At 48.6% G+C, this 11,819-nt stretch overlaps 1 protein-coding gene across 1 annotated transcript in view; it reads right to left on the bottom strand.

The window, feature by feature from the left end:
• The window catches only part of DUOX2 (dual oxidase 2), a 37,368-nt gene extending 26,708 nt beyond the window's left edge, over positions 1 to 10,660 (bottom strand). The window contains exons 1-5 of the mRNA XM_090028610.1: positions 10,591 to 10,660; positions 9,456 to 9,539; positions 6,636 to 6,800; positions 3,765 to 3,952; positions 1,143 to 1,344 (exon numbers count right to left, since the gene is read on the bottom strand). Coding sequence (XP_089884736.1) covers positions 1,143 to 1,344; positions 3,765 to 3,952; positions 6,636 to 6,800; positions 9,456 to 9,539; positions 10,591 to 10,660 — 709 coding nt within the window. The remainder of the gene's footprint in view (positions 1 to 1,142; positions 1,345 to 3,764; positions 3,953 to 6,635; positions 6,801 to 9,455; positions 9,540 to 10,590) is intronic.
• Between the last annotated feature and the right edge of the window lie 1,159 nt (positions 10,661 to 11,819).

The following is an 11,819-nucleotide window of genomic DNA, read 5'->3' on the forward strand; positions in this document are numbered from 1 at the left end:
TCCCAGGACAAGGGACCGCTCTGGGGACAGGGGCGGGGAGGTATCCCAGTCTCTGCGCTTTCTTGGCTGCCAGAGAACGTGGCTGGGTGAAGGGGCAGAGAACAGACCAGCAGGCAGGTCTGGAAATCAGAACAAGAAGAGCATGTTTGTTGGCAGAGTTTCCTCCTACATGTCAGAACCTTATTTCAGATTAGAGGAAGGGCAGTCTACTTGCATGTGTTTGTGGAGGTGTGGGTGCATGTCATGTTTGGGTTTCCATGCCGTATGTCCATGATACTCATTACAAAAATATGACAAAAGTTACCAGAACTGAACCTTCCTCCCTGAGCTGAGGTGCCCAGCCATTCCCCAGTCAGAATCCCCTGGCCTTCACAGCTGCTCTGTAAACTACCTTTCCTGCCTCATCTGGATGAGCAGAGCTGTACCTGTTATAGATGGGTGGCTCTTGAGCACCTTTCAGCAGGATCCAGATGCAGAGTAGTCTTCTGCCCCCTTCCCAAGCTGCCTGGGGAGGGAGGCGGCACTACTGAAGAATGGACACCGCCCCACTGACCTGAGAGCACCCTTGTCCCTTTGACAGGGCTCAGGGAGTCAAAAGCCCTGTGTTCTTGCAGCCTGGAAGTTGCTGAGAGATGCTTCTGTTTGCAGTGAACACACCTCAGTGCCAGACCAAAGACCACATGCCACCTTCAAGAACAAAGGGTCTTACACCTGGGGATTTCTACCTGTCTGTATTTCCTCTCCAGGTTGAGTACTATGCATCATGCATGCTCCCGCAGGGTGAGCAGCACCCGTACAGGCACAAGGCAAATCTATTTTACACTCTGAGTCTCCCTCTCTCACCACAGAGGATGAAGTGCTCATACACAAATGCTCTCTTCTGCTAATGTGCACACATTGAGCATGAGACTGATGAAAGAGCCCAAATCCTAGAAAGAAGTAAAACCAGGCCAACCACAGTTCCTTGTTAATCTGTGAAATCTGTTGCACTGCTTGTCTCTGGGCTTAATTTGATCCAGAGATGGTTGGGGAATTCAATCTAAATTGGGCATGAAATGACCTAGGCAATGCACCATGTGAAGCTGAGTGGTGAATTCATTTCAGTGGTCTAGCAGGGAAACTGGACCATGAAGTTTCTTTACCATATATCCCCTGGGACCCGCCCTTCTGTGTAGTTGGGTCCAGGGCCTTCCACATGGGGAGCCTCCCATCTGTCTGCTTTGGGAAATCCTGGTCATGCCCAGAAGCCAACTTCCCCCCAGAGAAACTTCTCAAAGCATCGCTCCAGGAATGAGAGGGGCCATAAATGGCACTGCCATCAAGCCAGCCCGTCACAGCATTGACCTGAGGAGAAAAGGAGAACAGCAACGGTCAAAGAAGAAAGTCAGCTGCCCCCTGGTCCCCAAATGGAAACAGAGCAACATCAGAGCTTAGCCAAAGTGTAGGTCTTCTGCAGGCTTTTCTCTATTGAGGAACGACATGGTGTGGTAAGAAAAAATCATACCATCTGCTTCCATAACCTAACTCCCAGTAATACTGTATTTACTCATATACCACACACACCTTATTCCCCCAAATCAGCCCTCCAAAATTGGGGTGGGTGCCCTAAGCAAGGAAGCCTGTTTTCTGGAATAGAATAGAAGCAAAGGGAAAGTATTGTCAGGCCCAACCAAGGTCAGCTGTTGAGCTTCTACCCTGACCTTGATGCTGAGTGAATGCAACTATTCTGAAAATGGATTGGCTGCAGAGAGCACCACTCAGTCTTTTTACATATACCTGCAGCCTCAGACTGCAGGCATGCCTTGACAACAACCTCAATCTGCCTTGGCAAGCCCTGCTTTCACTGCTGTTTGGTTCTCCCAGCTCCTGACTCAGCTTTGGCTTTCCCTGACCCAGTTTTTGGATCTTCCCTAGAACTTCACACTCAGCTCTCCGACTCTCCTGAATTCTGATATTGTCTTGGCCCTGGACTGCACTCCTATATCTCCCTCTCGGCTCTCCTGGGACCTGGTCCCACATTCTCTGCTCTGCTGATCCAGACCCCAACCTGGTAACCTGTCCTGGTATGGTACAGTAACCTGCCCTGGTAACCTGATAACCTGGTAACCTACACCCCCACTTAGCTGACCTTCTGGTTGCCCTTCAGGGCCTACATACAGGCCCGACCACCTGTGTCCCAGCCAAATCCTCACAAGTATAATGACTGTTGGGGCCTTGCTTCTCTCTGTGGCCACAGAGAGGAGTGGCATGCATGCTGCAGATCACAGTTAGTCTTCACCCTTTCAAAACCACTGTTAAATTGGTGGTAGGTTTTGGCTGAGCAGCCAAAAGCTGCTGCCAATTTGGCAGAGGTTGTGAGAGGGTTAAAACTGTAGCTTTTGCCTGAACAGCAGTGATTGGGATTCAGCCACATTATCAGGATTCAGCCATGACTGAAAATGTCTTTTTGTTCAGTCCATGATGAGCTTCTATATGGACACGGCTTTTTTGATGGGAAGGAATGAGGGGAGAAAGGATAGGTAATTCTATTGCTCTGTTATTTCCCATGAGATGGGGAACAATGTGTGCAATTCTGAGAACACAAATGCAATGCTGTCACTGTCTATAAGGGGGTTGGGGTGATGTAGCTACAGCATATTTAGTAGATAACAAGATCTTGTAGGAATGAAGGGCTGATATGGTATTATTCAAATCCCAAAAAGGATGAAAAACCCTTTTTTGGGATTTGAAGTGGTCCTGGGCTCTACATCCATGGCACAGAGGGGTAAACTTGAAGACATAAATCAATTAGAAGAGCCTGGTACAGTCATCTGGCATATACGAAGCTTTGTGTCAAAAGAAATGAGGATGTCAGTTAACCAGGTGACTCAAAAGAGCCTCCCTGAGTCCCTACCCTCACCTGGGCTAGGCACCCCTAGGGAAATAGAAGCTTTTAGCTGAGATCTAAAAGGAACTGACAGTAAATCAGGAAGGATTAGCCACAAGACGTGGAGATGCAAGAGGCAGACTCTGTCCCCAGATTTTCCAGTGGCTTCTACGTGACTCAGGTAGATCATTTTGTCTATGTCTGAGTTTCCTATCTGTAACATGGGCACAGTCACAGTTGTCTGCCTTGCATGAGTTGTTAGGACTGAATCCCCTGGGCTAATAATGGACTTTAGGTAGAGTGCGATACACAAGGGCAACATGTTATAGTGACAAGCTGGTGTCTTGGCCTGGTGACCAGGGCACTCATGTTTTGGGTACTAATATCATTAACAAGGTGGCTGGTTGACTCAGCCTTTGCACTCCATTATTGCTTTTTTGTGCTGCTTGTTTGGTAAAGCCCCTGGATGTTCTTGTGTCACAGACCCATTGAAATACATACTGTCTGGGTCCATCCACCAGTGAAATAGTTAACAAGTGACTGAGAATCATAGAAAAGAAAGGTTGGAAGGGACTTCAGGAGGTCACATCTAGTCCAACCCCCTGCTCAAAGCAGGACAATCCCAAACTAGATCATCCCAGCCAAGGTTTTGTCTAGCCACGTCTTAAAACCTCCAAGGATAGAGAGTCCACAACCTCTTTGGGTAACATGTTTCAGTGCTTTACTATACTCTTAGTGATAACTTTCTTCCTAATATCGAACCTAAACTTCCCTTGCTTCAACTTGAGCCCATTGCTCTTTGTTCTATCATCTGCCACCACTGAGAACAGTCCAGCTCCACTTCCTTCAAGTAAATGAAATGAAATAGGGAACAGCAAAGCAAAAGTTGCCCCTTTACCGGTTCTCGTGGGTTGTTGGGGCTTTGTCCTGTCTCCACCGACCACTGGCAGCGCTGGAAGGGCAGGACGACATCCCCAGCTCTCTGAGGGTCAAACACAGGGTCTCCTCGTGGAATGGGGATGTTCAAGAACTCAGCAGGGCAGCCAGGTCTCTCCACTGCCCGGACTTCAGAGAGCACATGGAAACCTGTGAGACACCCAAGCAGAGACATGGATTGAGGCAGCCAGGTGGGAATAGATTGTAAATGGATTCCAGCATCCATGAGACCCAAGCACATTATCTAGCCCAGTGCTAACATACGAGTAGCTGCTTTGGTTTCAGCCCTGTGGAGTGAGGAGTGAAAGCAGGGCTGAAGGCAGGGCTGCTGAGTGGAAGACCCTGCTGTACAGTGATCAGAAGTCTCTGCCTCTGATCTACTGTGAGACCATGAGCAAGTCACTTGACATCCCACTGCCTCACTTCTCTTTCTGCAAAACAGGGCTTGTTACTCCCCTCTCTATGGAGCTTAACCTGAGATCTCCAAATGAAAAAGGAATGCTACAGAAGGACAAAGCTGATAACAAGGGCAGAGTCATTTAGCCACCAGGGAATAAATCAGACAGAGAGTCTCAGCCAGTGGGTATTCAGAGGATACCAACTTGTTCCACCTTTCGTCTGCAGTATGGCTCCTGGGTTACTGTTGTTCCTCTCTTCCCCCTGAGCTTCCCCTATTATGACTGCCACAAGGTAGCAATTGGCCTGTGGGGGACATGGGAAGAGGGGGTGGGGGGGAACCCAACCTTTTTGGCAAGAATTTCACAAATTAGCCCTGCACGCTCCTTAAGCGCACTGCCAGTCCCCTTCCCCTGCCCCATAAGGTGCTTTGCTTTCTGCTTCCTGCCCTATCTGCTGCCTGTTCCCTCCCCAGTCCGATCCATTACGTACCGCACTCAGAGGCTGCCCATGCCACTTGTGACACATGTGCTGGAGGTTAGCCATCCCTGTCATAGAGGATTGCCTTTCACTGGGAGCAGAGCTCACCTTCCTGCTTTGGAAGCACTCTAGCCCAAATGCAAGCTGTGAGCTCAGTGCAGGGAATGGCTGAATGAATCCTCCTGACCTGTGCCCCACAGGAGGGTGGACCAGAGGTGACTAAAGGTGTCCTCTAGCCTTGAAATGGGAGAGTCTATGAGAAGAGAGGACAGAACACAGGCCAAGGCTTGCACTGCTAGCCACCCTGTATCCCTGCCATCCCCAGCTCTGGCTATGAGCTTTTTCTCAGCCACCAGCAGCAACAGGCAAAAAAAAATAAAGCCCAAAACAGCCATCTGAGAAGTGAAACAGGGAAGTTGAGTGATTTCCCCATGCCTGTGCCTCCCAAGTGCAGCAGGGATGCTGCTGACTGGCTTAGCCAAGGACAGCCCCAAGACTGCCCCAGGTGAACCATTTGTTTTGTCTCACCTCAGGGAGATTAAAGGAAGCAATAACCTATGCCCATTTTCTCTTCCTCCTTCTTTTTCCAGCTAACAGTGAATCTCCACCCTATTTGTGTTGCCTGTTTGGGCATGAACTTGGGGATGACATTCTTCCAGCCTGACTCAAAGCCAAACATTTAGTTTCCAGTACAAGACTCACAGGGCTCTGTGAGAGGTCTCTCACACCAGTGCTGAAGAAGAGCCTTCCTGCAGGCCGCTGTAGGACTCAGGGGGCACATGCCCACAGAGAAGGCTCTGTATGAGCAAATCTCATTTGGAGAGGACCCAGCAGGCCTGCCTGATCCCAGGCACCCAGGACTATAGGAAAGGAAATAGTGGCAGCACATGACAGTTGGATGTTTAGCCGCTATCCTGAGATAGGTAGGATGACAGGTGGTTATTACTGGCATATCTACATGAGATGCTATGGCGCTTTAGCAATGAGCTATGATGACGTAGCTTGTTGCTACAGTGACTTAGCATCAACAGGCACAAACTGTGATGCCGAAGCTACTGCACAGTAGCTTGTCTTTACTGTGCAGTAGGGTCAGAAATGACCCACGCACTGGCAGAACTAAGCAGTAACACCTGTGCAGTCAGGGACACATGTAGATGCACCCACTGAGATTTGTCACTTGGTGGGGAAGCAGGCAATAGCTTGTTTGCATTGAGGAAACAGGTACCTCTTATTAGCCACAGAGAGATGGCACATCCACCAGTGAAAATTACACCATGGTAGTTTTACCCTAGTATTTTCAGGCATAGATCTACTTCAAGTTGGGTGGTTACTCCAGGCTAGGAATTTACATTGTCTGTCTGATCCTTTTATATACTGCTAGAAAGAGCAAGTATACCAGTGTAAATGTGTCATCAAGACTGACCCTCAGTTTAAATATCCGAAACGTTTAAAGGCATTCAGACAATTCCACTACATACATCCACATGCATCCATTACAAACCATTAAAATGAATAGAAGACAAGTATCAAAACTGCCTGTGTGGCTTTGACAATTTCTGTAACCTATTTTTTTAACACCCCAAAGATTCACAAGGCCCAAGGGCATCCCATAAGCTATGGAAGAGTCTATCTCAGGCAGTAGCAATTCTGTCTCCACAGGAGTCATGCATTGTTGCTATGGAGGTAAAAAAAAATCTAAGAAATTAATCTAAAAAAAAGGAAATGTGCACGCAGCAAAGGTCAGACTTGAGGGTAACTGCCGCTGCTCCCTGTAACTCACACAACTGTTTATTTTGTAGTGTAACCTTAGCTTAGCAATTGCAAGGATCCATGCACTGCACGTGAGCTGTTTTGGAATCATGAGTTTCAACATCCCCTGAATTAGCTTACTGTTGGGAGATAACTAGAGATGGCCCAGATGGATGTTGTTTCTCTGCTAAACCCATTTGATTCTTACCAAAGGAGACAAACAGCACAGTCATGTTCCTGTTGGAGGGTATTCCAGAACTTCCCTGGGCCAACACGTTGCTGAGTCTGCGGGCATTGGGCACGTGCGGTTCCTGCAGTGCCTGGTACACCCCATCGGCATAGTTGGCTGGCAGCAAGCGCAGCAGATTGGAACCTGGTGGCAGCAAAATGACATCTCACAGCACCCAGAGATTGCAGTGAAAGTGGGATTGAGAAGTATTGGGCAGAATATAAAGGGACTGGGATGCTTGGAGTTCCTGGGGCAAAGCAGTTAGGGAACAGCTCTCCAGAGAATGTAGCTTCCAATAGTGGTATTACAAAGCCTCTCTTTCGTTGCAATTCTTTTCTTATCACTATGATTGTTGCTGCAAAGCCATATCTCACTGATGCCAGGGGACATTTGCAAACTAATAACAGGAGTTTTTTTAACCAGTACAGAGCACGCAGGCCAAAACCCTCTGAGCAGAATAAATGCCAGATGCCTCAGAGGATGCTGCATAATCCCCTTAAAGCAACTGGTCCCTTACTCTGTACTATCACGTGTCTCATGAGAAAGATCAGGAATTCCTTCCTCATTCAGGGGATGATCAGCTCCTGCCTGAAGCCTGAGGATTCACTACATAGAATGTGTTTGATGATGTTTTTATTCAAATCAATACCCAATCTGTTTTGGCATCTTGCTAAGTCTCCTGACTCAATCTGACAAGGGATTCTCTGGGCTGATTGTAAATTGTGAAGCAAAAACATCTCCTTCCCCCAGGCTTCCTTCCTTCCTAAGCCTGGCACAACAGAGGGAGACCACACTGACAAAATGAAAGTCAGATTTCATATTAATTTCAATTGAGGGGCATAAGTGGCACCTCTCCCTATCTTTCAGATGCCTGGCAATCATTTAAAATAGGGCTGTCCAACTAACTTCTTTGACCCCACAGGCTAGATCCAATTTTGTGGGGCTTCTTATAGGCTGGACAACCCATTCCCAGCAATGGGGCAGTGGCTTATTGGCATGGCTGCCAGAGGCACTGCAGTGGCAAGGCCTCAGGACCCAGGGGCTGAACACTACCATGATTCGCCCTCCACCTCCTTCCATGCTGCCAATCAGAGTTACTAATGGCAACCAGAGACCCTGAATTCAGTGGCAGGCAAGGGAAGCACAGCTGGGGAGTGGGGAGGGGTGAGCCATGGTAGCATTCACCCCCTGCGTTCTGGACCCATCCCAAAGCAGTGGCTTTGTGCCAACAAGCCCCAGGGGCTACATTTTAACCCTTCAGTTGGTAGCCACTACTTCGCAGCAGGACAACCCTGCCTACAAGAAACAGAGCCCCTAGGGGGCACTACTGCCCCCCAAAACAAAAAAAATAAAGAAGTGAAATCACCCAGCTCAGAACTGAAAACAACATCAAGCTCATGAAGCAAATGGTCCCTGCAATGTGCCTCAAGCCCAGTGAAGTGAGACTATTTCTGGCTAAGAAGTCCAGTCAGCCAGGGCCAAAAGGCCCTGATTCAGCAAACAAGACCCTGATGGTTCTCAAAGGGGATCCAGCTGCAGCCCCATGAGAGGAGGAAAGAGGCATCTCTCAGGTAGTTACAGCCAATGCCTTACTATCCAGCCAGCAACCATCATGCAGTCAGGGCAGATCGCAAAGTGCTGCAGTGCTCCCAAGGAGATGCCTCAGGCATGGTCTCCACTAAAGACCTCTGTTCGGTTAGTGTTGCTTGGTTAGGCAGGAGTGTGAACATAATATCACAGCCCTGACTGACATAGCTCAGTGCTGGTGAAAGCCTTTATATAGGTTCTGTTATCCCAGCAAAAAAGTATTGTTGTTGAGATAACTTACTTTTGTTTGGGATCTGACATAAGCTTCAGCCAGGACCATAACTTCCAGCATAACCCGCTTGCTGGTACTCACTTTGTCTCTGCCTGGAAGGTTTGCTACAGTGTCCCATGGGGGTACTGCTGACCCAACAAACCTGGATGAGGCCCAAACAAAGAAGCAGCCATGTACCCTCCAGTGTGAGGGCCTGCAGAGGTTTCTGCCTGGATTTTCAAAAACTCCTAAGGGAATTGAATACCTGTCACCCACCAGAAGTCACTGGAACCTAGGTCACTTGCTCCCTTAGATGGTTTTGAAAATCCAGAGGCATAGCTCCATGGAGGACATATGCCAGGCTACTGAGGTCTGTGAAAAACTGCAGTGGGTTTTGGAGCGGGCCAATAAAGCCTGCTGTGATGATCCAACATGAGGGGGGCAAAGGGCACAGCTGACAGCTCTGCCTATTTGTGACAGCAAAGGTCACAGTCGCTTGGTCATACCCTAGTGGTAACCAAAGGGGTATCATAGTCTTCCCAAATCAAGCGGAAATCTAACAACACCCCGACATGCAACAGTGGAACTAGGGTAGGACAAACAGGCAATCACCCCAGGCACCAACCTGGGGGCATAAAAAAAACCCCAGCCACTGCCAGCAGCTGCACAATCACAATTGTGAGCACACAGCACCCAAAAGCTGTCACTGCTCCTGTGCCCCGGGTGCCCAGCTGCATCCCTATGCTACTGCCCACATGACAACCATGAGCAAGCAATGGTGGTTGCTTTCTCAGCCCAGGGTGCTGGCATTACCACTGTTGTCTCCTCTAGCTCCTGTCCCCGGCCCACCATCTGCTGCTCCATTTGAGCCATCAGTGACTGGCCTTCACTCAAGCCACCATCATAAACAGACCTTTATGAAGGCAGAATGGTCCAACGCCATCCACTCTAGCCTGACCCTTCAAAGTCACCAGCACTGGCACACAATGTTCCCCACTCACCTGCAGAACCATGGCTGTGATGCTGCAGGTTGTTGTACCAGCCATCATAGCGCTGGACTTCCCAGTTGATGTTCTCCTGGGCACCTGTGGAGATAGCAGACCCCCAGGACCATGTTCAGATGTGACAGTAGGACCAGAGAGAGGCAGCTGTTACAAGGGATAGTGGGATTAAGCCTACTAAAGAGAATACAAAGTTAGTTTTGTGCCTTGGGCAAGTGGAGCAAACTAACACCAAATTCTCCAGAGATTATAAGAAGGGCCCTGGACTGGTAAGGCTGGCATCCCAGACTGCCAAATGGATAATAGAGCAGCTCATCATATAGACAGCAGAGGCTGCACTTTCTAACAGGATGAGGTAGTTCCCTCTATTACAAAAGCCAGGCTGCATTTCAATGTAGTGCATTGTCACCTGCCTCAAAGTGAGGGTTGGACTCCTTCCAGTCAGCAGTCACAAGCACAGCAAATGGACCAAACAGAAAAATAATATTAAAGATATAACCCAGCAGCCAAAGCCCAGGGCATACACTAGCATGGACCTGTCACTGAACGGAGCATGCCTCCTCCTCATCTCCTGCATAAGATACATCACCTGAACTAGTGGTGGTCACTGCCTGGGGCACCCTGGGAAGTTACCATTCAAAGCACTGGACTTAGCAATGACACTTATCCCACCAATCACATCTATGGACACACATGCCACACCTTCCCCAAGAAACGCTGCCTAGTCCAGTGTCTTCTTTTACTGCAAAGCACCCAGAGAGCCATCAGAAAATGTGAGACACTGCAGTACATCAGTAGCTGCATGCAGGGGAAGAGGTGAAGTGTCATCACTGTTGTCATTATTCCCTAACCACAGTAGTAGTACAAGGCCCCTGACACAGTGGTAGATGCTGTGCACGAACATACAGGTAGGCATGCAGCCAGCCTCAGAAAGCTTCCTATGTCAGGAGTGCAGTGTAGTGTCTCCTTGTGTGTTCACACATTTAATTGTGCCTTTCCTGTTCCAAGCTCCATGCTCTGAGGCATCCTGATACATAGCAGCTCCCTTTGCTCTCGGGCAATGCTCCTGGGTAGAATCCCCCCCAGGTCACAACAGGGACCTCCCTCTGATTCCAAGCCTGGGAATGGTACTCACCCACCAAGCTGCATGTCCCTGGGAGAAGTATCCAAAACAAGGGCAGATGCCACATCTCAAGCTTCACCATGACTGCTCTGTACTGCCTGGAAGACCACACAACTAAAGCTAATGAAAGCAGAGAGAAAAAACAAGTGAACTGGAGCCAAAGGAGACTTTCAAAAGCATGTGAGGCCTCAGTGTTTCACAGAGAATGGAAACAAGAGGACACGTTCCAGGTGGGACTGATGCTAACCTGCCTCTGAAGATAATAGGGTGTCCTCATGGGGAGGAAGCTTAAAGGGAGTTCAAATCCCATTGTCTTCAAGAGGAGCCCTGCCCACTAACTCCAGCCTCAAGCAGCCAGTGCTGCTTCTAGACACTAGGGCCTTCATCACCTTCAGGTTACCACTCTACATGCTTTGCATGGGACAACACCTGAAGATTACCTGGTAACTTCAGTTCATGAGAAAGGAAGCTTAATGGGATTCCTCACAAGAAGTCTGTTACATCTTTGGTCCAGAGTTGAAACTGACTCCCATTTCATGTCTGGGTGCAAGTCAAGGTATTGGTTTTGGTCTATTAAGCCCCTTGTAGCTTGGTTTATGAGTAAGGCTGCCTTAATCCTATGGGATGGCAGCTGCAGAGAGCAACCAGGATACTTCAGCTAAGAGTTCTCAGCTTTGAATGCAAGAAGCTGAGGAGCAGGCCATTCTCAGGAAAAGGGGCCTTGGCTCTGGGATCCATCCCTCCACCTTGGATTGCTGGCCCCACTGAGTCCATTGACTATCAGGGCACACTGTAAGCCTGTTTCCCTTGTTGACTCCAGGAAACATTGAGCTCCTGGGTTGGGGAGGATCATCACTGCAGCTGTGGAACCATATCCATACATTTGCAAATGAATTTGTAGGTAGGGTTTGGGTTCTGGGAGGGGTACCTAGAACAGCAACATCATTCAGTGAAATACCTCTAAACATTTGCACCAACTAAGAGTTGGGAAAAAGGGACAGGACTGGGTGTCACAGGACCCAAGGTTGCTTTTTTTCACCTGCCAAAAACTCTTTGAGTGACCTTGGGCACTATTTCACTCAGTGGCCTGAAGTATAAAACAGGCATGGCAATATCTCCCTACCTCCCATAGTGCTTAACAGTGTAACAGCTTTGAGGAGCTTGTACACATCAGTGATGTGAGCAATGGAAAAGTACTTCAATGAATGGGCATACGCCATATGAGTTCTTCACTTATTGCA

This window comes from Crocodylus siamensis, chromosome 15 (assembly GCF_052110815.1).
Source record: "Crocodylus siamensis isolate JL-2025a chromosome 15, ASM5211081v1, whole genome shotgun sequence".
Taxonomy (NCBI): Eukaryota; Metazoa; Chordata; order Crocodylia; family Crocodylidae; genus Crocodylus; species Crocodylus siamensis.